This window comes from Onychostoma macrolepis, chromosome 17 (assembly GCF_012432095.1).
Source record: "Onychostoma macrolepis isolate SWU-2019 chromosome 17, ASM1243209v1, whole genome shotgun sequence".
NCBI lineage: Eukaryota > Metazoa > Chordata > Actinopteri > Cypriniformes > Cyprinidae > Onychostoma > Onychostoma macrolepis.
The window spans coordinates 20,499,105-20,524,117 of NC_081171.1; the positions used below are offsets into that span (position 1 = coordinate 20,499,105).

General features: G+C 38.4%; 1 protein-coding gene across 10 annotated transcripts in view; it reads right to left on the minus strand.

The window, feature by feature from the left end:
• Nucleotides 1-2,481: 2,481 nt before the first annotated feature.
• LOC131522658 (doublecortin domain-containing protein 2C) overlaps nt 2,482-25,013 on the minus strand; it is a 41,243-nt gene continuing 18,711 nt past the window's right edge. For 2 of the 10 annotated variants that reach the window (XM_058748285.1, XM_058748284.1), the window contains exons 10-13: nt 20,499-20,565; nt 18,393-18,443; nt 14,235-14,272; nt 14,023-14,037 (exon numbers count right to left, since the gene is read on the minus strand). In XM_058748285.1, the coding sequence (XP_058604268.1) occupies nt 18,400-18,443; nt 20,499-20,565 (111 nt within the window). In that variant the 3' untranslated portion in view covers nt 14,023-14,037; nt 14,235-14,272; nt 18,393-18,399. Of the gene's footprint in view, nt 2,618-8,016; nt 9,024-13,651; nt 14,038-14,234; nt 14,273-18,392; nt 18,444-20,498; nt 20,566-25,013 lie in introns of those variants that run through there. The other 8 variants (XM_058748279.1, XM_058748280.1, XR_009266596.1 and 5 more) reach the window with 8 other exon arrangements.

Consider the following 25,013-nt stretch of genomic DNA (forward strand, 5'->3'; position numbering starts at 1 on the left):
CTCAAACAGAAATGCTAAATGCTAATGCTAAACTTGACCTCAGTGTGCAATGGTCTGTTTTTCTTGTTTTGTGAGACTTAAAGTGTGGCAGTATGGGATGGGACTGAGTAAATAAGAGAGCGAGAGCGTGAATGAGAAAATTAGAGAGAGAGAGAGAGAGAGAGAGAGAGAGAGAGAGAGCTGAGTAGCAGTAGTTGTTCTCCTTCACTGGCTGCCTGCAGCAGCTTGTATCAGGGGCTCAGGGGGCCTGCAGAACTATACCCAGAGTGCCTGATTATTACCATGCTAAATTTATATTGATTGCTGTAGCTTAAGAGCTAAATTCAAGTTATTCCCTAGACGCAGTCACAATATATGGTCTGAAGTGATCTGGTAATCCAACTACAAGATGCGCAATGTGTTTGTCACACAATAAAACCTTAGTCTCCCTCAAAGAATCCCCAGCTCTCAGGCGTTTTGTTCATCCATGTGCCAGATGACAGTCAGGATGGGCCGAGGGAGGTAAGTTTTCTTCAGCGCTTGAGGTGAAGTTGTAACTGACCTCCTGCAGACACTTTTCATCACTTCTATGCATATGTGTTTGCCCTTGACATTATCAGCAGATTTATGAGGCCCTGAGGTAGCTAAATAGTGCTGAGATAGTGAAGACAGTGGCCTGCAGTTGTCCGTCGGCTATATTTGCACCCGTACAGGAAGGAAAAAGCTCTGTAACCGAGCCTCACAGAGCAGGCCCCCGGGGAAAGCCCCTAATTAAACAGTGATTAAATTAAGGGCCGATGCGAGTGAAATGCACATTGATTGACAGGCTGCTCCTCTCGCATTCACTTTCTCCTGGGTTTAGATGGAGCATGCGGACTCGCCGATGACTTCTCTGGCTTTGGTCTCTGAAGACGTCCAATTAATCCATTTTAGCATATAAATGTGCATGATTGCGACTCTTTGAAAGTGTTTTCAACCTGTTTGGGACTGAAACCCATTAACATATCTGAAAGAAACATTTCCAGGTCATCTTTATGCATGCTTGAGGCAAGTCACACAATCAATGTGTGGAAATCACCTCTAAAATCTCATTTAGCAAAAAAACGGTGGCCTTGAAATTGGTTTAGGAGTCAAATAAGTGCCCACTATTCGTGGTAAACTCTCCCTTCATTTGTACACAGATTTAGATATTTCATAAAGCAAACATGCTGCTATCAAAAGGTATATGTTTGCCCTTGAACAACGTTGTATATTGGTGAGAAGGTCCTGTCCAGGTGTAATATAAATTCAAATAGCTGTTTATAGACATGGATAGTAGCTTTGTCTGAGAATAGCTGTTATTTGTGATATGACAGGTATTGAGCTCAACAAGTGCTGACTTACAAACAGCACGTCTGCACAGCTCATAAAAGAATAACGCCCAAGACTTACATAGAGTTTCGTTGAAAATTGAAAATGGGTCACAGTACACTTGCACACTTCTAGTCAGGACTCTCAAAGCTGTAGGAACAAATGATTTGAGACACCATTTGGGTTCTGGAGAAAAGTATATTGTCATGGGTTGCCGAGGTGAGGAGCTTGAAGGAGAAAAAAGGAGGCAGATAATCCAAAATAAACAGAGTCTTTAATAAATCCACAAGGAACATACAACCACTTAAAATGACGTTAGACAGGACAAAGAAACTCTAGAAACTGAAGGCTTATAAAAGACAGGCAAACAAAGGGAGCAAACGAGATGATTAACACAGGTGAACAGGCTGAAGGTGATTAACTAATAATATGAACAGGAACTAAACTAAATATGGACAAACAGGAACTCAAACATGTGACAGATTGCCCTCCTCCCGGAAGGCGAGTCCTGCGGGGGAGGCAGGCACCCTGGAGGCTGGTGCAAGACTGGAACAGGGTGGAGACATGTAGAGCCTCCAGGGCGGATCAGGAAATCATGGCGGAGCTGACCTTTCCGGAGGCCATGACCAATCAGGGGACTCAGGAGGCCATGGCGGATCCTCCGTGGCTTTAGCCGGCTCGGCCACCACAGCTATGGGCATATGGCCCCCCAAAAATTTTCCAGAGGGAAATTAGGTCCTTCAATGCCCGGAGGAATTTTGGGGGGCGCTCTGGAGGAGCGGGCACTGGAGGGCGCTCTGGAGAAGCAAGACTGGCTGGGACCAGCGGAGACTCAGGATAGCTTTCAGGAGCAGATTGTGGGGCTGGAGCCGACACTGGAGCGAGCCCTGGGGCTGGAGCTGACACTGGAGCGAGCTCTGGGGCTGGACTCCAAGACATCCTATAATACTCCACCAGTATTCCTAGCGGCACATGTGCAGCGGACGGGGGGATTGAGTCAGTGGTGGCGGATGGCAGGCTTGAGTCAGCTGCGGACGGCGGGCTTGACTTCGCTGCGGACGGCGGGGTTCCGGATGACCGCCTCCTTCCAATCGAGGTTGGAGGTGTCTGGGAGCTTCATTGGATGGTGGTAAGAGATCCCGTGCCAGAACAGTGTCATGAGGACCTCACCGTCGAGGGCACTGGCAAGGGCGAGCGGTACGAATCGCCTGAGCCACAGCAATGAACTTGGCTCATTCATCCATGTTTAAAGGTCCTGTCTTCTGTCACGGGTTGCCGAGGTGAGGAGCTCGAAGGAGAAAAAAGGAGGCAGATAATCCAAAATAAACAGAGTCTTTAATAAGTCCACAAGGAACATACAACCACTTAAAACAACGTTAGACAGGACAAAGAAACTCTAGAAACTGAAGGCTTATAAAGACAGGCAAACAAAAGGAGCAAACGAGATGATTAACACAGGTGAACAGATTGAAGGTGATTAAATCTAGCGTCAGCGTTAGTTCTGGCAGGTCACGTTAGTCAATCTTGCATCAGCTGATCCACGTCTACCTACAGAGATGCGACACCTATCACGGCACTCATATATAAGGTCCTTCAGTATTATCACCAGCTTCGCGTTGCTCAATAGCTAATTAATGGCGAATTCGCCAAGCAAACACCATCTCAGTACTAGGAATTGAGCAATCGGGGATTTAGCTAGAGGATTCGTTCCCCTTATGGATTTTACCTCGATTCATTCAAGTTTGTTAACTTGAACATGTGCTTTCACAGTGGGGTTAAATTTGTGTTTTATTTTTCTCACACATTCAAGGATAAACAGCAATAACTCCAATACGACTTGCCCAAAAAAATTCTAAAACCGTATTACCGCAATGGGCAAAGCTGATAATGTTTTTCATCATTATTTCACTTGATATAATAGGCACTGCCCCGCACAAGCTGTTGTAACGCGCATTAAGCCGGGAGAGATCGCTCTGGTGAACCGTAAGTAAGGGACCATGGGGAAAGTGCAAGTTTTCGCGTATTGATGCCTTATTTGGAAGTTAGCATTGCTTCACGCATTGTTATATTATTGATGTGGACTCTATGAGTTATGTGACTGACTAAGAACAAGTTCAGATGGGATCTTCATTCCCTCATGAAGAAGGATAAGAGATCAAGCATCCACATACGTCCCAGCTGGCTATGTTTCGTTCTCCATTCATCTCTAAAGGTCTTCAGGAAGCTAAGATAAATTCCTTTTTAATGCTCTCAGATTATTGGCAACATGCTTGCTAAGGCCAGCTGTATTGCTTAGACTTTAGTTGTTTTCAGTGAGGTGCTCGTGCTAAGCTTGTGATCATACTGACAATATGCCTTACTCTGGTTGTTGGGAGCATGCTTGTTCCTAAGCTGTCTGGTCATTATTGGGAGCATGCTTGTTCCTAAGCTGTCTGGTTGTTATTGGGAGCACGCTTGTTCCTAAGCTGTTTGATCGTTATTGGGAGCATGCTTGTTCTAAAGCTATCTGGTTGTAAGCGAGAACATGTTGCTTAAACTTTTCAGGGATTGGCGGCATACTCGTTAGGTCATCTGGTTAAGGGCAACATGCTTGTGGCTATGGCGTCTGCAGGTTTTGTCAACATTTTTGTCATTCAAGGGCTACATGCTTATTGCTTAAGGCTTGAGATTTTCACTGTCATTTTGTGTTGGGGGGTATGGCATAGGGTTTTGTTTTGGGGGGTTATTGCTGTTCTTGCCCAGAACAGAACCATACCGCCAATCCAAATTGTATGCTAATTGTCAGTCATCTTTGACAATAGTGGTCCTGACAGAAATCTAGTGTCAGCATTAGTTCTGACAGGTCACATTAGTCAAGCTTGCATCGGCTGATCCACGTCTACCTATAGGGATGCGACACCTATCACGGCACTCATATAAGGTCCTTCAGTATTATCACTAGCTTCGCCTTGCTCAATAGCTAATTACCCACCTCCATCCCCGACTCCTCCTCTTGTCAGTCAGGATTCAGCCTTCTGATTATCCTTGAATCAGACTAATTTCTAATGTTACATTAAATTATTGAACTTAATTATATCTGCAATACATTTATGTTGGTTCTGTTCTGTTTACCCTGGGGGGTTAAATATAACTTCTTATTTGCTCTCTTGCGGATAAAATCCACATTACCAGAAAAATTTAGTTTACAATCAATCATAGTTCCCAAATATTACAATTTCCACTGGTTGATCACATAACGTCATTTCTGTTAAGGGTTCTGGGTGATTTAAAATAAATTATTTTGTCTTCCCAACATTTATCAGTAGAGAACTTGCTTTGCACCATTTTTCTAATTTCAAAACATGCTCTTCATACTCCTAATCAACACAACCCTTCCATAAGAGTGCAGCCTGTGCCATATCATCTGCATATTTATTCAATTTATAATTTGTACTCTGCATTTGCATCTCATTTGTATAGAAAGAAAATAATAGGGGTGACAAAACGCATCCTTGAGGTGCTCCTGTATTTGAAAACATAATATCTGACTTAACCCCCCTGATGCAAACTTGTTGTGGTCTATCTGTTAAGAAATTTTTATTATTACTCCATTCACTCCTAAAACTAAAAGACGTTCTAAAAGTAAATGTATCTGCATCGTATTAAATGCAGATGTGTAATCAATAAAAAGAACATGTGCATATGCATTTGCTTGTTGCAAGTGACTAGCAATTTTATTGACCAGTGTAGCAACTTTAGTGAGTGTAGCATCCTCTGTCCCTCTTTGTGGCTTATACACAAATTGCAATACATCTAGGTGATCTGATACATACGGTTTAAGATGATAACTAATGACCATTTCCATGCATTTAGCAAGTATTGATGTCAAGACTACAGGGCGGAAGTCTTCTAATTTTTTCGCCCCCACTATTTTAGGAATGGGCCGTATAAATGACAGTTTCCACATATTAGGCACAATCTGAGAATTTAATAAAAACTGAAATAATTTTGTTAAAGGATCAGTTAATTAATTCGCACAAACCTTTAAGACATGGCCCCTAACGCCATCTGGACCTGGCGCTTTACAGGACCTGATTTGCTTAAAACACATTCTAGTGTGTTCACTTCTCAAGCAGATCGGTGTACCCACAGGAATCCTGGCACCAGTTTCCTCAACCTTATCTCTATTTCCAATTACATCATATCTTCCATAAAACATGTTTAAATCATCAACCAATTTTGAAATTTCTGTGTCTATAATGTCATTATTTACACCTTTTGAATCACGCCCCATCATCTTATTTAACCCTTGCCAAGCACTCCTTGCATCATGATTTACAAACTGATCCTCTACCTTACTTTTAAAATCAAGTTTTGCTTTTTGTATCATAGCTCTTAATTCCTTTCTTTTTATCTTAAACCCCTCAAAGCCATTTTCACGAAAGGATGCGTTGAGTAATAAGAAATGTTTCTTGAGCACCAAATCAGCATATTAGAATGATTTCTGAAGGATTATGTGACACTGAAGACTGGAGTAATGATGCAAAAAAATCAGCTTTGCCAAAACAGGATTAAATTACTTTTTAAAAAAACAAAAAATATAATAGATTGTAATAATATTTCACAATATTAACTTTTTTGCTGTATTTTTGATCAAATAAATGCAGCTTGGTGAGCATAATGTAAAAACAGATTTAAAAAAACAACAACTCCAAACTTATTAACAGAAAATGTATATTTAGATAAAATAACTTGTCAAAATGTGTCCTTTTAATAGCTTCATGCAAATTGCCTTTATTTATTTTCTTAATTGTCAATACTTTGTGCTTTGTTTATATTTTTAATAGCAGTGTGTCATGATAAAATGTAAACCTGGTGTAGGCCTATCATAAAATTGCATGAATCTAACTCACTTTCTATGCCTGTTGGTTTGATGCCAAAAAAAATCAGAGTATATCATAAGACAATTGCTGCATCAAGATGCATTATGTGCTCCTGAAAGCTGAACTTTACAATAGTAAAAAATAAACAAAAAATCTATTATACCTAGTTTTTCAGCATTATTTTCTTCGAATACAAGTCATTATATACTGCAGACTTACTCTCTTTTGCTATGCTGGTATTAGAGGATAAACATGCATATCCCAGAAGATTGCTAAGGAAATGAATCTAATATTCCTCAAACTCAGGAAGCGCTCTAAAAACTGAATTGCTGATGTAGCGTGCACTGCAGCAGGGAGCATGAGACAACGCTTTGCATGGGCTGGCGTAATGGTGAGAGTGATGCCAGGCCTACTGACCTCATCAACCATGACATTTACTACAGCGCCTGCCGCTGCGTTCCTCCTTCCTCCCACAGCGCATAGCAAACAAGAACAACTAGCCTGATATCCATGTACGCATCATGTACGGGACCCAGCCGTTAATGCCTGAGACTTTGAGTGCAGGCGGCGAAAAAAAAAGTGATTTGTGCAGACTGCAATCTAGCTGTGAAGCTGAAAACTAATCTCTAAGGAAGGCTGTCAAGTCTGCGCACATAACGCTCTAGTGGAATTGAGGCTTAAATGCTTCATAAAGCTTTCATAAATATGCAATCGGTGGGCTAATAGCTGTTGCTAAAACCTGCCTCAGCCCTCATTATCCACTGGGAGCCCGTTGGGAGCCTCTGTGGTGTAAGGTACAGGGGAATATGTTTTGCATTTGCCCCTGCTGAATTCAGCTCCCCTTAACAAATTCCTTTTGATCTGGTACCCAAGTCATAGCAAGAGGAGACGTATTTTCAAGAAACTGTGCCGGTTATGGTGAAACACTGCAAGACTTGCACTTTTAATATATAAAAATGAGTTCAGTATACAGTTACCCAAAAGGCAGTTACAACTTAACCATATTTTATTACACAGGTCTCTGAAATGCTTGATTCTGATTGGTCAGTTGCAGCATTCTGCAGTACTAACGACTGTTAAACTGCATAATTGGCATCGCAACTGGAGAAAGATGCTTTTTAAGTTCAGAAGGTGTAGTTAATATTTCTACCAGCAGGGTCTAACAAGGCCATACTGCTAACTAGACAAACATTGAGCCCTTGTGAAATTATAAAATGTTACAATCAGTACAACTGGTGCTTGTTTAAGACTGAGTAAGCACAGAAATCAAATCACTAATTAGGGCTAAGTATGTAAAATTAAGATCTACAGCGTTTTGTATAATTACTTAAGGCTACAACACACTACATGATTTAAAATCTGAAAAGATTTGAAAACACTAGGCATCATACATTTGCTGCCTTAGTAAATGGTTACAGAGAAAAACTGGGCAACAGACTTTTAAGTCATTCCAAACACAACAAAACATGTGCCTTGTTGCTGGGAGATGCATGGCTAATGAAAACACATTTGATATCCTCCAAAATCATAGTCTGAAGCTAAAAAATCAGAGTATGTGACCATCGTACACATGAAATCTCAGCTCTGACTGCCCAAAATCTGCAGTGTGACTAATGTTGACATCTCTAAACTGCACAGTGTAGTGTATTCCAGCCTAAATCTCTAACATAAATATTACATTTACAACATATGGCAATTTGTATGAAACAAGATTAGAAACAACAAACTAAATGCGAAATTAAAAGTTGCAACAGACTTTCATTAGCTGTTTGTCTCTCTCTGAGCACTCGACAGTTCAATTATTGGCCATGTGTAACAAAGCCCCACCCATTTGCAAGTTGACCCAATCATCATATAAAGAAGGCAGACCAACCAGTGATTGATAGCCAGCTGTCCAATGAATAATTAGATGCTGTTTTTCAATGCAAATACCAATTATTATACTCTTACAACTGGGTGGGAACCAAAATGACTTGTTTAGAGCCTGTTGTCCAATGAACATTGATCTTGCTTCATTCAAATCAATACAGTTACCCAGTGAAACACAGATTCTGTGCAGTGGGGCTCTATGGGCCGTACGGCAACAGAACACTGCACGCAGAATCAAGTACAACATTTTCATGTTGTGAACTGGTGAAATGCAACATTATTTATATTGATGGTTATTTCACTGGCATGAAATAAGCATGTATGCGCATAGTCCTACTAATAATTGTATTCTACATAACATTAGGAAAGACATAAAAGTAATATACCTGTCCCTCAACATTAATTCCATTTTACTGTAAACTGGTGCATTAAATAGAATAATATTATTGGACATTTTAATCTGTTGTGGATAAGAATAAAACAAGGGTAGAAGAATTGTACCTTGGCGCTTGTTTCATCTGACAGTAGATCAGCGTGCCCTTGGTACCCAGCGAGTAATGCTCATCAGAATGGCTGTATTCCTCCATAAACCTTAAGTCTCATACACAATGAGAAACGGTGAGGTATGGGTTGAGAGACCATTTCTCTTGACATTCACAATGGCAGGCTCATCAGTCATGCTGTCAGAGGCTAGTTTGGAATTTATGAGGAATAACGATGGGTTGAAAATAGACGAAAGCCTTGCCCGTACTTCTGTATGGAGTGTTGTATGCTTTGCTTGACCCGGTCTGAAACCCTATTTCTTTCCGTCACTGACCCCCTTGGGCTGATTTTTCATTCAGAGTGATTCCAGAGTTCGGTGTCATATTAAAGTTATGGGTCTGTGCATTGCAGTAGGGTCTGGCAGTTGTCGTCCGGCAAAGGTTGAGACATTTCACAGGGTGATTTAGAAAACATTTTTACCTAAAATTGCACACAGGCAAAAAATAAAAAATAAAAAAATTAAAAAACAGACAAAGAAGCCAACTTGTACAATTTATTGATAGATAATTGTCCGTTTTGTTTCTGAGAGTGTCTAGGGTTATTTCAAACTTTTACGCCAGAGGCCTAAAGATAATTTTATCAATTAAAATAAAACAAAACAAGCATTTAAATTAGCTTACATAGGTAAAATCAAGACATTTATTTATTTATTTATTTAGAAGAAAAAAATGAGTTTCCATGTTCTTCAAAACTAGGATATCCAAGGTTCCTAATAATAATAATAGTCCTGGGAAAATCGAGAAAATTACGGTAATAAAATACCTCCATGGCCAATGTATAAATCCTTTAACCATTATCCAGTAAATCTCATGCGGATGAAAAAGTTATGGGTCCTTCAGCTTTTATTGTGGACAATGGGGTGTCTTAAGAGTCAAAAGGTTGAGAGATACTCGACACGAGACCTTTGATTAACATGGAAATTGAAGCTGTGCGCGATGATCAGTCCAGTGCACAGGTGACAACTACATCTATTGCATTTTGTTCTAGTGCAAGTTTACGAGTGATGAGAATTGCCGATTTAACATTAAAGAGAGTCAAAGGTTCACTTAAAAGCATTTGAAAATACTTTATAAGGATCTTGTGTGCCTCTTTCAATCAAAGCTTGTAATTCAACTTCCCGAACATGTAAGAATTACATAAAGAAATCCACTGTTTTCTGTCCGATCCCCTGTGGTGGGTTGTTGTGGGATGGAAAACGGAGACCAAAACTCGAAATGTGTCTTTTAAGACTTAGCTGAAGGGCAAAATTTCTACTCCCCATCCAGTTGCCTAGTTTACTAGACTTTATTGCAGAGAGCTTGAGATTTACTTTTACTGTTTTTTTCTAACAACGAAATAGTGAACATTCAAGTGAAACTGAGATTGATGGACCAGTGCCATAGACATGATGGAGGACTTGTCATATGTTCCAATAAGAACTCACTGTGCAAATGCCCCTCCAGAAGCCCTGCCATTTGCTTCTGCGGTAGTTGTTTTTCTCCCGTTGTTTTCTCCAGAGTTCAGGGACACTACATTGTCTGGCCGCAAACAAACCTTAATGTAGACAGAGCCAAGTCGGCAAATCTCAGTGAGTACACACAGCCAGACCCCCCTCGCCTTTTCAGCTGGAAGTACACAGGAGAGCGAGGCATTTTTCAATGCATTTAGATGAGACCTTTAACAAAGGTCTCTAATGCAGATATCAATGATCCCTGAGAGAGGCTATTGGAGCGAAATTGGCTGACGGGGATGTCACTGCGTGCATGAAAAATGATGGGTCCAATTTGTCCGCTTCTCTGCTCCCTTCCTGCAGCCTCGGTGCAAGGCTACACGAACAGTCTTTAGAGGAGGAAGAGAACCAATAACACGGCCTGTAGAGTTGTCTAACAAGTTAACTACTTGAATTGCCACTTTACCTCCAATTTTATCGGGCTGTCAGAGGGACCGTAGCGGAATATGATGAGTCAATGATCGCATCCATGGAAATAATAACAGCCTTTGGTTTCAGCCAGGCACCAAAGGTAGCATTTCCCTCAGTACAAATGAATTATTTCTCATTAAAATTGCTGGAAAGAAACACTCTGCACCCTAAAACACCATCCCTTGAACTCCTATAACAGGTCCGGAAGGGGTTCGACGCTGACAGGGGGTTATTTTAATGGAGTGACTCCAGGAAGCCCAGTGATAGAGTGCTCAGCATTGCGCCCTTGAGGGGAAAGGTAAATTTGTGAAGTTAATCACTTAATGAGGCCAATTAAACATTGGAGAGCTCAGGTGTAATGAGTGCCACCTCTGAGCCTCCAGCAAATGAGTCTGATTTCTCTCTCTGGGCAAAAGGACGACAGAGGGGTCTTCTCTGTTGTCTGCCCCACAACCAAGAATGACCCACTTAGGTCATTCAAATAAAGGTCCTAAGCAGCAGTAATAGGATATGCCAATGTGTTTTGTGCAAGTATGGGCCTTCAGGCCACAAAATCAGGCATAAAACAGCAACACATGGTTATCATCAGTCAAACCCTCCAGTATTTTTAAAGAATTGTACTGAATACTAACGCTGGGCTGACGTTAAAATCTAAACAAAAACAAACTTTTCAAGTTCACTTACATCATGTCAATTTGTCTTGAAAGGCTTAAATATTTATGTAGACTATATCTACTGTAAATCTATGAGTCACGTTTGATTTTGGGCAAAACAACAAAGATTTAGCCTCAAGCTTGTAGGCTAAAGTAGGCTAACAGCACTTAAATGGATAGTTTACCTAAAAATACAAATTACCCCACTCACCCTCAAGCCATCCAAGTGTATATGACTTTCTTCTTTCAGATGAATACAATTGGAGTTATATTAAAAACTTTTATATTAACAATATGGAGGTCAAGATTTTGAAGCAAAAAAAATTCATCCATCCATCATAAAAAGTGCTCCACATGGCTCCGGGTTTAATAAAGGTGTCCTGAAGTGAAGCAATTCATTTGTGTGAGAAAAATAGCTTTCACTAATTGTTGTATGCATGCTCAAAAGCGGATGATGTAGGACATAGGTGTAGTGTAAGCTCCGGTGAGAATATGCTAGTTCGTCACTTCTCGCCAGAGCTTACGCTATGCATACGTCCTATCAGCTGCAATACCACTCTTTCATGAACATGCGTAGTTAGCGGAAGCTAGAGATTACACTTTATAAAGTTTTAAATATGGATATTTCACTTACACAAACACATCGGTTCACTTCAGGAGTCCTTTATTAAATCTCTGGAGCCATGTGGAGCACTTTTTTATGATGGATGGATGCACTTTTTGGGCTTCAAAATCTCGGCCCCCATTGCTATTATAAAACTTGGAAGAGCCAGGAATTTTTTTAATATAACTCCAATTGTATTCATCAATCATGGGGTAATTTTAATTTTTGTATGAACTATCCCTTTAAATGCTTTTTCCGTTTCATCATAAAGTACTATGAAGGTACCATGGTACAGCTATTAGATCAAATTGCATGATTTCCAGTATGTACCATTTTGCTTTAAAAAAAAGTGTTCTATACAGCATGAATGTGTGTATTATGAATGAAATTCAGATGTACTACATCCACCATGTTGTCACTGTCATGTGACCTACGGCATCAATTGTGTCACTTCACTGCAATTCACGAATCCTCTCTAGTGGCCTCATGGGATAGTAAAGTTTCCACTAGATTCACACTTTCCAGGTACTTTTCGCCTACTGTTTTTTTTAATACTAATGAATTCTGACATATTGCTCAGCTCATTCACCCATAGTATGGAAGTAGGCATATTTGAATGCAGGGATAGTCTTCCGAAAATTAGATAATATTATGTTTATATTAAGCTATTATTTATCGTATTGTATGATCCCAATCATAGTATCAAGTACATTTTGATAAAGATGATGAAAAAAATTTAAGTGAGTCACCACAAAATAAGTAATCTGATGCAAATAGGGTAAAATAACCCCTGCCCTCATTCACCCCATAATGCATTGCAAATAGAGAGGGTTTTTCATCTGATGATAATACACCTCTTCATAAAATGGCAGGTGACTGTGTATTATAAGGCTGTGACTAAAATATATCTTTGATTTACACTTATTCCATTATTAGCCTGTCTTTGAAGCGACCCGAAAGCACTCGCTAACTCTCCTCATTACGCAGACAGAAATTAAGCTCTATAGCCGTAGAGGACTTTGATGTTTCCCAGCACCCGTGAACCTGGGAGCAAAACATTGTACTCTCTTACATCAGATACAGTGTCCGTCCCTTGGGGCAGTACATTCATTAAATGTGATAGGAACAGATAAAAGACAATGTCCTTCCCCTTGTCAAGATTAGGTTGAGGCATTGGGTGATGTTGCAGGGCGACTAAGACTGTGACTTTACAGACCAAAACATACCCTGAGTAGATTTACATATGCATAAGTAAAGTACATGCTGCAATTATTGACATCGCTGCTGTCTGGTGAGATTTATTAGTCTGCGATTTGCTTGATTCTGACAGATCTCAGAAACAGGGCAGTATGCGTGGCAGGTAAATGATGGCCTTCATAAAACATTATATTACTGCAATGAAATGGCATAAATCTTTCATCACATGGGTCATCGTTATATGCAAAACAGATTTCACTCTGGCAGGATGTTCAGAGGAAGGGCAAGACATGGGCATGTAGAGACATCAGTCTATTTTAAATGCACTAAATTAAAGTATGTCCTTTGTAGCACTTTCAAAATATGTATCTGTTTGTATAAGTATCTTGATCAGCTCCACAATTTTGTTATAAAGATATAATTTGGGACAAACATCAAAACAAAACAAAAAGACAAAACCAATACAAAACAAATACAACAACTAAAAAAAAAAAAAAACTTAAAAAATCATTACAACAATAAAACAAATGGGAAAAAATACAACAAATCAAATACCAAAATAAAGCAAAACAAATAAAAAAATGAATCAAAACAAATAAAATAATACAAATACAAAACAAAATATAGGCAAAATAGTTGCTAATTCAACTATTTAAAGAGAATTTTCAAGCAACGAGTTCATTCAAACATTTCAAATTAGTATAAACACTGCACTGTATTCCATTAAAATTATATACTAACATTTATAATGACACTTAAAAACTTCAACATTAACATTCAAATTAGTGGAATGCATCAAAATGTTTGTTCCTATAGCAAAACTGTATTGAAAGCAGTCCTGAGCAGTCCTGGGTTGCACTCCGACACGTTTGTGTTCAGGATACACCCTCTGACATTAAGCATGAGAAGCAGCGTGGCCATCCATGCAGCTAAGCAGTAAAGCTCAAATGCAAATGGCACAACACTCTGCTCCAGTGCTGCCTCATCAGTTCTGACACCCTGCTGGAGTGGTAATCTGTGAGCCATATGCATAGCAAAGCATCATGGCCATCTGCCCTGGGAACACGCGCATCCATCTTCCTGAGGATACAGGTTTGTATACATGTAGGTCCGGAGCATGTTGGGAGGGTGAGAAAGACAAAACAGGAGAGTGAGTTTGAATACCACTGGCTCCCTCTACTGTGCTAAATACTCTTCACTAATAACGATTAACAATCAAAACCAGGACTTAAAGGTATATTTCAGTTCAAAATCAAACTCTTTCATTATTTACTCACTCACATGTCGTTCCGAACCCACATGACTTTTCATTCTTCTGTGGAACACAGAATTAGACAAGCTGAAGAATCTTGAAGCAACTCTTTTCCATACGTCAAGAGTCAAAAATGACAAAAATGTTTATGTGTCAAAAATGACACATAAACTAGTGGTCCATATGACTTGTGCACTTTATGTTAAGTCTTCGGAAGCCATAAAGTGGCTTTGTTAGGATTAACAAATCAATCTGACTCTCAATTGGCCCAAAATAATGACTTGTTTACTGATCTAGTCAAGTTTAACTCATGGACTCAGTTCAAAGAAAGATACAAAGCACCATTTGCAGCTATACAAGCTGTTTTTCTCAAGTTTAGAACAACTTGAGGTTGAATAAATAATCACAACATAATTGTTTTTTGGGTAATCATTTAATAAGGATGGTGAGTTAGAATCCATCTACCCATTTCCCCCCTTTATTCCATACTTTCTCAAACAGGGAAAAAATCAGTAAAGTAAAATAAAATAAAACATCAATTTCTAAAATTATCCAAATATTTACATAAATATAATTAAAATGTATTACTATAATTTAAATAAATTCATTAAGGGTGGGTTAGGGTTATTTAAGGGTGCTCCATGCCAAATGTCTACTTGAGAATGATGCAGTAAACCTTACCAGACCAAGCTAACAATGATATCACCATAGACCAATCTGTTCTCTTTTATTTTTAGAATATTTCCTCAGAGCATCTAATCAGTGCACAAACCCCAGAAACACCAACGTCTCCCTGCCTGGCATCTTATCATACACTAGGGGCTTTTATCCCTTCTTCCAGTCATTAACAAGAAATAAGCGGATGGCAGTGTGGAAAAAAACAAAGCCATTCTAGTGGTTCTGCATGATGTCAGTGCTAAAATGCATTTTCAGAGAGAGAGACTTGTACGTTTCCAACAGTTCCGAGACTCATGGTATTTCAATCAAGAAAGGAGATTCTGTTAACCTAAGGAACAGGGTGCTTTCAGTTCAGCTGGGATCAATTTAAGGACTTGCATAACTCTAAAATGTCTGCATTACTGGTTTCAAAGACTCTGCTCAAGGTGAAGGAACATAAACTGGGTTTTGATACTTTTGGTTGGGCATTTAATTAACTGAAAGTGAAGCTGTAAAGTAGCTTTAAGATGACGGCTACACAATGCTCTGAGACAGGTTGTCTGAACTCCTGCTAATAAGTGGCGAATATATCCCAAAGGTGTGTGACATGATCCTGTACCATCTGGCAGTCATCATAATAAAACTTTTAAGCAAACTTATGAAGTTAGAATTTTGAAATGTCAGGTATTTTATTGTTTCATTACTGACAACATTTTTAGTCAAATATTATGGCTACTTATGAATGGCTATCAATGGAGAAAGATGTTTTTTTCTGCCAGATGGTGTAGTTATGATATTTACCATCCAGGGCTAACAAGGCCATGCGAACATGTCAGACATTTGATTTTGCCAAATTTGGAGTGGGAGTTTAGGATCTGTTGTCTAACCAATGGCAGAGGCAGTATTTGAGGAAACCTGTTTGAAAACACTAATAATAATATTATTATTAGAGATGAGAACCAAGAACCATTCTATACAATTTTCTTAAAATAAAAATACACATACACTACCATTTGGGATCAGTTAGATTTTTATTTTTTATTTTTTTGTCATATGCTCACCAAAGCTACATTCATCAATAATACAGTAAAAATAGTAGTAATACTGTGTAAATTTTCTTATTATTATCAATGTTGAAAACAGTTATGCCTAATATTTTTGTGGAAACTGATCATTTTTAAGTTTCTTTAATGCATAGAAAATTCAAAAGAACATAATTTATTTGAAATAGAAATCTTTGTAACAATATAAAATTTTAAATTGAATGAATCTTTGCTGAAAAAAAAAGAAAAAAAAATCCTACTGTCCAAAATGGTAGTGTAAAGAATGCATACTTTAAATACAACATTTATCAAATACATAACTACATGAGCTTATGAAATTTATTTTAATTTGATGAAAATTTGATTTACAAAAACTAAAAAGTAATTTAAAAGATTGTGCAAACACACATTTTGCAAGAATACATTTAAATTGAGTACTTATTGAATTTTTTCAATTGGTAATAAAATGACATTTCTTTTTTCAAATATTTATTACTTAAAAGTACTAAAAGAATCCTTAATTGAACCACTAAGGAACTGGAATCATTAAAGAGGAATCAGTCTCAGAACCAAAAATGAATCATTAAATGTCTTTACGATTCCCATCCCTACACATTTCGTCTTAAAATAGTACATTATCTGAGAGCATCAAAGTATGATCCAGCTGATCTTAGTGCAGCCGATGTTCAAAATACTAAAAGCATCAGACCAATAACTTGATGCAAAGCAATTTTTATGTCTTAAAGACTCAACCATTTTTTAAAGACATGCATGTCAATTTCAATTAAATATGTCTTTGTGCATTATGATATCATACTCAATAACCATTGATCTTAGAGCAGAGGGCAGACTATAGCATGTGACATAAAACTAAGGTAAGTTGTCCTTGCAATGCCAATGCAGAGCTTGTATGATGTCATCAGCCACTCTGACAATGATGTGTCGGTACATTTTATCAATCACAGAGTAAGTTATCTATACGCCCATTTCACAAATGAACAAAGCGAATTAAACCTCAGCTTCTGGTCCATTAACACAGGGGTGAACCCAAGGATTTAGGAAGGATGTGTGTTCCTACACTTCATCAAAGTGCTTTTAATAAGAGCATTCGGTTGAAGGCCAAGCATTGTCCTTCTAAAAGTGCCACATTTACATAGTGTACAATTACAAAGCCTAGAGCCGAGGCGGCCCGAGAAATTATTTAGCATTCCCCATTGTGAACAAAGATATAAACCATGACCTGCAGGTCAATCATTAGTCCCTGTTCTATACTTGTCTGATACTTTGCAAGCCGCATGTTTAATTTGTTGATTCATGGCATATTGGCAGTCCATCCAAGGGATTAAAACCTCAAGCAATAACCCCGTTATTAAAATACTGGTTTCACAGACTTATAACCTCCCACCCTCCACAAAAAGTTCACGCAATTAAAAACTAATCGCGTAAAATAATTTATCAAAAGCGGCACGATGGTTCCCACTCAAGACCTTTGCTTCTTAATTATTCATTCCTGCAATTAGGCAACTTACTATGTACTGAGTATGAGGGCCCATGCAATATTAATAGCGATGCATAATTATGTAATACATTCCAGACATAAGAAGCTATATATCCACAGTGGGCTTGTCAAGATAAAGACATTTTTATTTGCTTTATAAGATTGTTTCATCTCCAAGAGGGACTTGGTGGATAAAAGAGCCACAACTGCAGGGGTTTTAGTGACCTCCCATATTATTTCTACCAAGCGTAATACACATGAACATTGGGGAAAGTATTCAACACAACAGGCAGTCTCGCTATCAAAGTGCCCAGAATGCATCAAAGGCTTACCTTAAAGAAAAAAATATGGATGAACCGCAGAGTCTGTCAACATGGGAACAAATAGGGCCCCTGAATTAGGCTGTAGAACGCAGTGCATTGTGTGATAAATTATATATTATGTTCATGCCAGTATCGGAAGATTATTGAAGGTCTTCACGGTGCCTGAAGCAAATATGGAACCCCATCTACAATGGACTCGCTGGAGAAGTTTGGCTTTCATCTCGAGATATGCTTCAAAGCTCGCTTCGAACAGAGCAAACTGGCAATCAAACTAATGTGTAACCGGGCAGTTGTACACTTCACAAAGCCCATCATCAGAACAGCAGCTGAGATCACTCAGAGACAGCACCGTCTCCTCATACAAGGTCTTCCGAACGTTATTTTTTTCCATGTTAGAAGCTATGGCGAGATGCTTTGAAAATCTTTAATGTCTTGCTTGTGGCATGCGAGTGAACATCCTCATCGACCAGAAATCCTCATATATATGAATAAAACAGAAAGCTTCAGAATAACTCTTAGTGTTCAAATCTTCATCTTGGATTTCTAATTTGTAAGGACAGCACATAACTCTTTGATATTTTATGTTCACATTTAATCTCACATTTAAAACAATGATCAGAATATACTTCTAAATGCTCAACAACTTTTCATTCAGCACATACCTGTTACTTAAAAGCCATTAGGTCCACAGTTCAAGGTTACTTTTTTCTTTTCTGAATAAATGCAAAAAATGTGACATAAATTAGAAAATACAATATTATTAATTCAGAGCGACAAGTTCAGAGTGAGCTTGACATGGCATCCACTCCACAGGCTACTGATATAACTAAAAGTGCATTATTCATTATTTAGTTAAAAAATCATATTCATTCATATAAGTGTGAAAATTTTTAAGGCACCCCAGGTGAATAGAATAAAGAATTTAAAATATTACCATACTTCTCCAGTTAATTGATTACATTAAGAATTGCAACATTTTTTGTATTAGAAGTTTTAAAATATGTTTAAATATGCAAATCTATCTAATTAAATATGTACTAATCTGCATCAAATTCCAGAACAGAAATCTGAACAATGGATTCAAAATTCTTATTCATATTAAAGGTTTGTATTCACGCCATAAATCGGAAAATACTGTTAACAGTATTGTTAAAGTGTTTAGGATTAAAATCTAAAATCTGGCATACAGTATGATACACGGACAAACCCCTCAGTAAAAAAACTTCAAAATATAGTTGAGAATAAAACTGTTAAGTGCTACTGAAGTGGAGATTCGGGGCTCAGTGCAGGAGAAAAAAAACTTAATTTGAGAAATGCTCCTTTAAAGATATGGACTGAAGGCAAAGATAAAGTGCAATAAAATAAACTCATGTAATTTGGATGTTTTCTTTCCACTAGTCTGAAACATGTTATGTAAATCCAAATTGCCCAAAATCTCAAATCTGACTAGTATATGAAAAAAAAAAAATGGGGAGAAAGTATGTTAAACCATTCAAAGTCATTTTGTGGAAACCATCACCAAAAATCATTTTGTGGAAACTGTTTGATAGGACATTGAAAGTGACACTATAACATATGATACACCCACACATTACATGACTACTGTAAATTACATGATTGGTGTTAATTATTCCTGTTGTGTGAAAGAAGATACAAAGTAATGTGGTACACACTGCAGATCATGTAATACTACACTAAATGAGCGCTATGCCCCAGCCCCAATCACAATCCAAAGAAAACATGGATGTACTTTTACATCTGTGAAGAGTTTCCTGTTTCCAATGGACACTGGAGGGCTGCCATCCATTTTGAGGTCTGGTATGGATTAGACATTTTGATATTAAACAGGCAGATTTCAGAAGTCTTGTTCTTGAGTACAATACTAGATTTTAGTTTAGAACCAAAAAGAAAGAACTTAAAAAATACTACAGTATTTGAAATACAAGAAATGCCAAGCACAAACAAAATATCTTGCATCTAGAGTGTCATTCAGATGTTTACGCCCCCATATCGAGTACAGAACTTGCCATGACTTTATCTCTTCCAGTTATTGCATGAGAGATAAAGCTATTAAGAGAATGGGAAACAAATGGAAGCTTTAAAGGCTGAATTTACATAGAGCGTTAAGGAAGCATACTGAGACGGTGTTTGGTGTCTATCATATGAAGGATAATGGTGTGGTTATATTCACCCAGGAGGCCATGCCTGCATTTGTTAAGCTTATGGCTTCAACCTATACAATTCTGGTATGGGACTGGTCAAGTTTGACGGCCCCTTAGCTCCCGTGGACTTATGGGATAGCAAAGTGTCTATATTTGCATCCCAGCAGATTCAGCATGTCATCTTAGTATCGCTGAGTTTTTCTTTCAGTTTTAGTTATTTTAGTACATCAAGTTAAACAAAATTAAAATGAGAAATATTTCATCCATAACTGACTTCAAATAAGTTTTATTTTATTTCAGTTAAGGTCTATTTTATTTGAAGTAAAAAAAAAATATATAGATTTTTAATAAAAATAGATATTTTCATGATTTTAGTTTGATAATGACATTGATGTTGGGTACATTCTGAATGTTAAATATTAATTTAATATTCACTGTGATGATCTCATATGGTATCAATAGCTGGATGGTGTCTAACCTGTTATTTTGTAATCAAGAACATGGTGATATATGACTAGTGTATTAGTGGTCTCTTTATAAGTGTATCATGTACACTTGCACCCCAGGAATTTTGGCTGTTGTTTTACCTGGCATTTAGGAACTTACCCTTTAAAAACTTAGACATATGCGATCGTATTCCACACTTCTTTGAGGACATCTCCCCCTTGGGGTCCTGAAAACATAAATCAGAATCTCATCCTTTGATCTAATTATGTTTCAATGCAGTACGATCCTCATTTAGTGAAGCTGTCAAGTAACACCTTAAAATGATATATTAAAGTCAGGCTAATGCCTCTTTTGAAGTGAAAAGAAAGAAATATGGTTTTTACTTATGCACTACCACATAAGTACTACATGAATGAAAATCAGCTAAATTAGGATGCTTTACAAAGTGGTTTGTGTTTCTTCTATTTGGATTGCATTTTATGAATGCATTAAGACAAGGGGCCCTATTTTAATGATCTAAGCGCATGGTCTAAAGCGCACGGCGCAAGTGCACTCAGGGCGTGTCCAAATCCACTTTTGCTAGTTTAACGACGGGAAAACGGTCGGCGCGCCCGGACTCATGATCTAAACGGGTTGTCCCTATTCTCTTAATGAGTAATGGGTGTTTTTTGGGCGTAACGTGCAATAAACCAATCAGAGTCTCATCTCCCATTCCCTTTAAGAGCGAGTTGCGCTCGCACCATGGCGGATTCACTATTTAAGCGGCGGAATTTTAAGGCGCACACACTGAACACGTCTCCAGACAGCACACAAATCTGCTCATGTGCAAGCATTAGATAGGCCAATTCTGATACACGCAATGACTATCCATTATGACATGTATTATAAATATGTACATTTTTATATTTATGTAGCCTACACAGTCAAATTCTTTCACACTGTAATCCTTTTTTTTTTATAATTTGGCATGTTTGTGTGCTGCTGCGCGTCCCCGTGTGTAATAAGCAAAGTGAAGGCGCATTGTGGACCTGCCCAGAGGCGCATTTTCTGCTAACGCGCTCTTTAAATAACAAAAATATTGCGCCATTGAGTTGGTCTATGGAGCAGTCTATTTTCAGTTCTTCAAAATAGCAACGCACCAAGGATGCGCCTGAACACACCTCGTTTTCAGACCAGCACGCCCATGGGCCCATGCATTTGGTATTTAAACAACACGGCGCAGGACGGGAAAATGAGAACTGCGTCGGACTGAAACTAGCAAAAACACTTGTGCCGCGCCTGGTGTATGACAGGGCCCAAGATCTTTAGAGACTAAGCGTAGGTCTAAGCATAGATTTTATGCTTGTAACTAAAATTACATGAGTTAAAGGAATAGTTCACCCAAATTTTAAATCTGCTGAAAATGTACTCACATTCAAGCTGATGAGTTTTTGTTCATCACTTGCTCAGCAGTGGATTTTATGAAGCTATACTTTTTGTGCACAAAGAAAACAAAAATAATGACTTTATTGCCCAATTTCTTCTCTTCTGTGTTAGTACAACCCATTCTCACTCCCAAGGCGTCAAAAACTGAAGCATGGTCAAACTCCTTTCGCGTCACTATGAAGACGCCAAAGGTGCCCCTAGGCGTCATTATATGACAAAATAGGATCTCCATTGCTTTCAGTTACTTGCTTTATGCGTCAGGTCAAGACGCTTATGGAAAATGACAACACGTTATCCTCCGTTGTTTTCAGTTGTTTGTCTTAGTTTAATGGTTTGCATGCATTTGTAAAAAATTTATAAATCATTTTATATACATTTATACTTTTATTGGAGCACCTAACCCACCCCTACCCTAAACCTACCCACTTCTGAACAACATAAAACACGTAACAGGCAAATATAAGTGCAGTCACAGGTATTTATTGCAAAAACTGACCATAAACAAGCAGTATAAAAGCATTACAAACAAGTCATGTTGCATTCCAAGTCTTCTGAAGCCATGCGAAGTCTTTGTGAGAAGAAGAGAGCAAAACAAGGTTTTAATCGCTGAAAATGATCCCGCTCTTGTTAACGCGCTCACATCTCATTCAAAAGATACTCCAGTCCCGTAGCATGAGGCAATTGGTCACGAGACACAGAAGAGCCAATAACCTGTCAGAACAGCATGACGCAATCGGTCACGAGACACACAAGAACCAATAGTATTTCACAACCAAGGCTGACGTAAGGCTTCTTCTGGCGGCATTTTTTGAATTCGCTCACAGACTGCAGCACACAGGCTGAGCTTAACGGCGGACGGAGACGGCGATCGCGTCTATTCCTCTCACAAATCAAATGTTTTGCCTCGGAAGACTTGGAATATTCATATTTTTTAAATAAATTATGACGGTAGTTGTATCTGCCTGTTATATCTTGTGTTTTATTGACAAATGGTAGGTTTAGGGGCAGGGGTTGGGTTATGTGCTCACAAATGTGTAAATATTGTAATATAAATAAAACTGTTGTGGCTGTTTACATTGAAAAATCACACCCCAACATATATGCAATAATGACTCTGTTATTACCCAATATATAATTTAATTATGACGATAAAATTCCCATTTTGGCGTCGGCATATTGACGCTAAGGGTTTCCTATTTAAAGCAACGGAGGACCCTGCAAGTCGAAAAATGACGCTAAGGGGTACCTTGAGCATCAAAAAGCGACGCCAAGTGGTCCTGACCAAGCTTCAATATGTGACGAGTTGGGTGTGAGAATGGGTTGGTTAGTAGGGGTGACCCCGAATAGTCGAAGATTAGATTCTTCGATAGGAGGAGCCTGATTCGACTACCAAACTCTCAGTCGAATATTCGCAGGGGTGTTATGATCATGCCATTTTGGCTATATGGGGCTGCTCAATGTCTGATTTCACACTGAACTACTGGTTTTCTCCCAATGAGTTAATATACAGCCTATTATGATAATGCTGTAAATAAGAATCTGTAAAGAAAGCAGCTTTTAATAAATATTTTTAATGTGCGTGAATAAATCCAACCACCCCCAATAGATTTAAGTTTCACTTTCTATAGTCCGTGACCAACAGGAGCATCTTGGCGGCAGCAGGGATTTAAATCTTTAACAAGACTCAAATTGACACAGGCAGAGTGAAAGACTGGATTTTTTTTGATAAGGTAGGGTATAAAATTTCAAAACATTTCAACCGGTTCTAATTTGATTTTTTTCATGCTGTGAACATAGGCGCCAAAAACTCAAGATATTATCTAGGCCTATTCATTGTCATATTGGCAAAACAGATCTGGCAAAATGCATACTTGTGTTCGTGCTCTGGAAAGAATCAAAAAGGTTTATTTTTTCCAGTGCTGAGTCAGTGCAATCTCATGAATCCTCTCATTATAACAAAACTTCATGAGATTGCGAAATGAAGTAAGACGAATTACTTAGTGATTTTAAAGGTAGTGCTCATTGTGTGCTTTCTAGGCTATAATGCATTCAGAATAAATTTAAAAAAACTTTTATTTTTCGGCCACATACACACTGCAAAGTTTTGGGAATGACAACCGCATTCACAGTCGATTCACACTCGAAAGAGCAATGGACAGGACAAAAATATACGTGAAAATGTATGTGAATTGAGGCTAGAGCACACTTCCTAAAGCATCCTCAGTATTTAATTCTGAAACCGGGCCTGGATAAAACTAGCTGTGTTAGAGCAGTTTTTCTTTTCCTTTCTTTTTCTTTCTTTTCACAGCAGCTCATATTTAGGCGATCGCATGGAGTTTTATGTGGCAGTAGGCTATGTTTCAAAGTCAAAATTTGCAGGATATCTCTGTACGGTTAGAGTAAACATGCACATGGGCTTCATCGAATACTCTCTGCATCTGTTGATTTCATCTTATGTGTGGATTATTTGGTTTTATTTAGTGCAAATCTTGACTTTCATCAGCTCCGATAAGTAATAAACAATTTTATATGTGGCTATCGACTATCGGCAAGATTCGACAATTCTGATTCGACTATGAAAATCCTTAGTCGGAGACACCCCTACATGTTAGTCTCCACTGCACATTCATGAGAGTACCACATATTTTCTTTTCACACACAGTAATTTCGTAACTTCATAACATTATGGTTGAACCACTGATGTTGCATGGACTATTTTAATGATGTCCTCACTACCTTTCTGGGTAGATTTCTCCCAGATTTCATCAAAAATATCTTAATTTGTGTTCCGAAGATAAAACAACGGTCTTACGGGTTTGGAACGACATGAGGGTGAGGACTTAATTACAGAATTTTAATTTTTGGGTGAACTATCCCTTTAACTGAAAATTTAGCTTGGCAGCTGTGATCAGCATTCACTTTCATTGTATGGAAAGGAGCAGCTTGAACATTCTTCAAAAACAGGTTTCAGAAGACATGAGGGTGAATAAATAGTGAAAGAACTAGGAGAAACTTGTGAAAAAAATGTGGCAACATTTCAATATTTCTGTACCAGGGACTCGAGATGTTTTCTTAAGTGGTCCAATGGTCCCAAAACCTGTGCATCTCCATCTGATTAATGACTACCCACTGTCTAATAAACAGTAATTGAATGGTCTACTGCAGAGGCCTTGAAAGCCTGGGAGAGCTGTGCAGCCCGTGCTATCGTCTGGGGTTGATTATGGTTGACCTTGTGTGAAGCGCACTTTG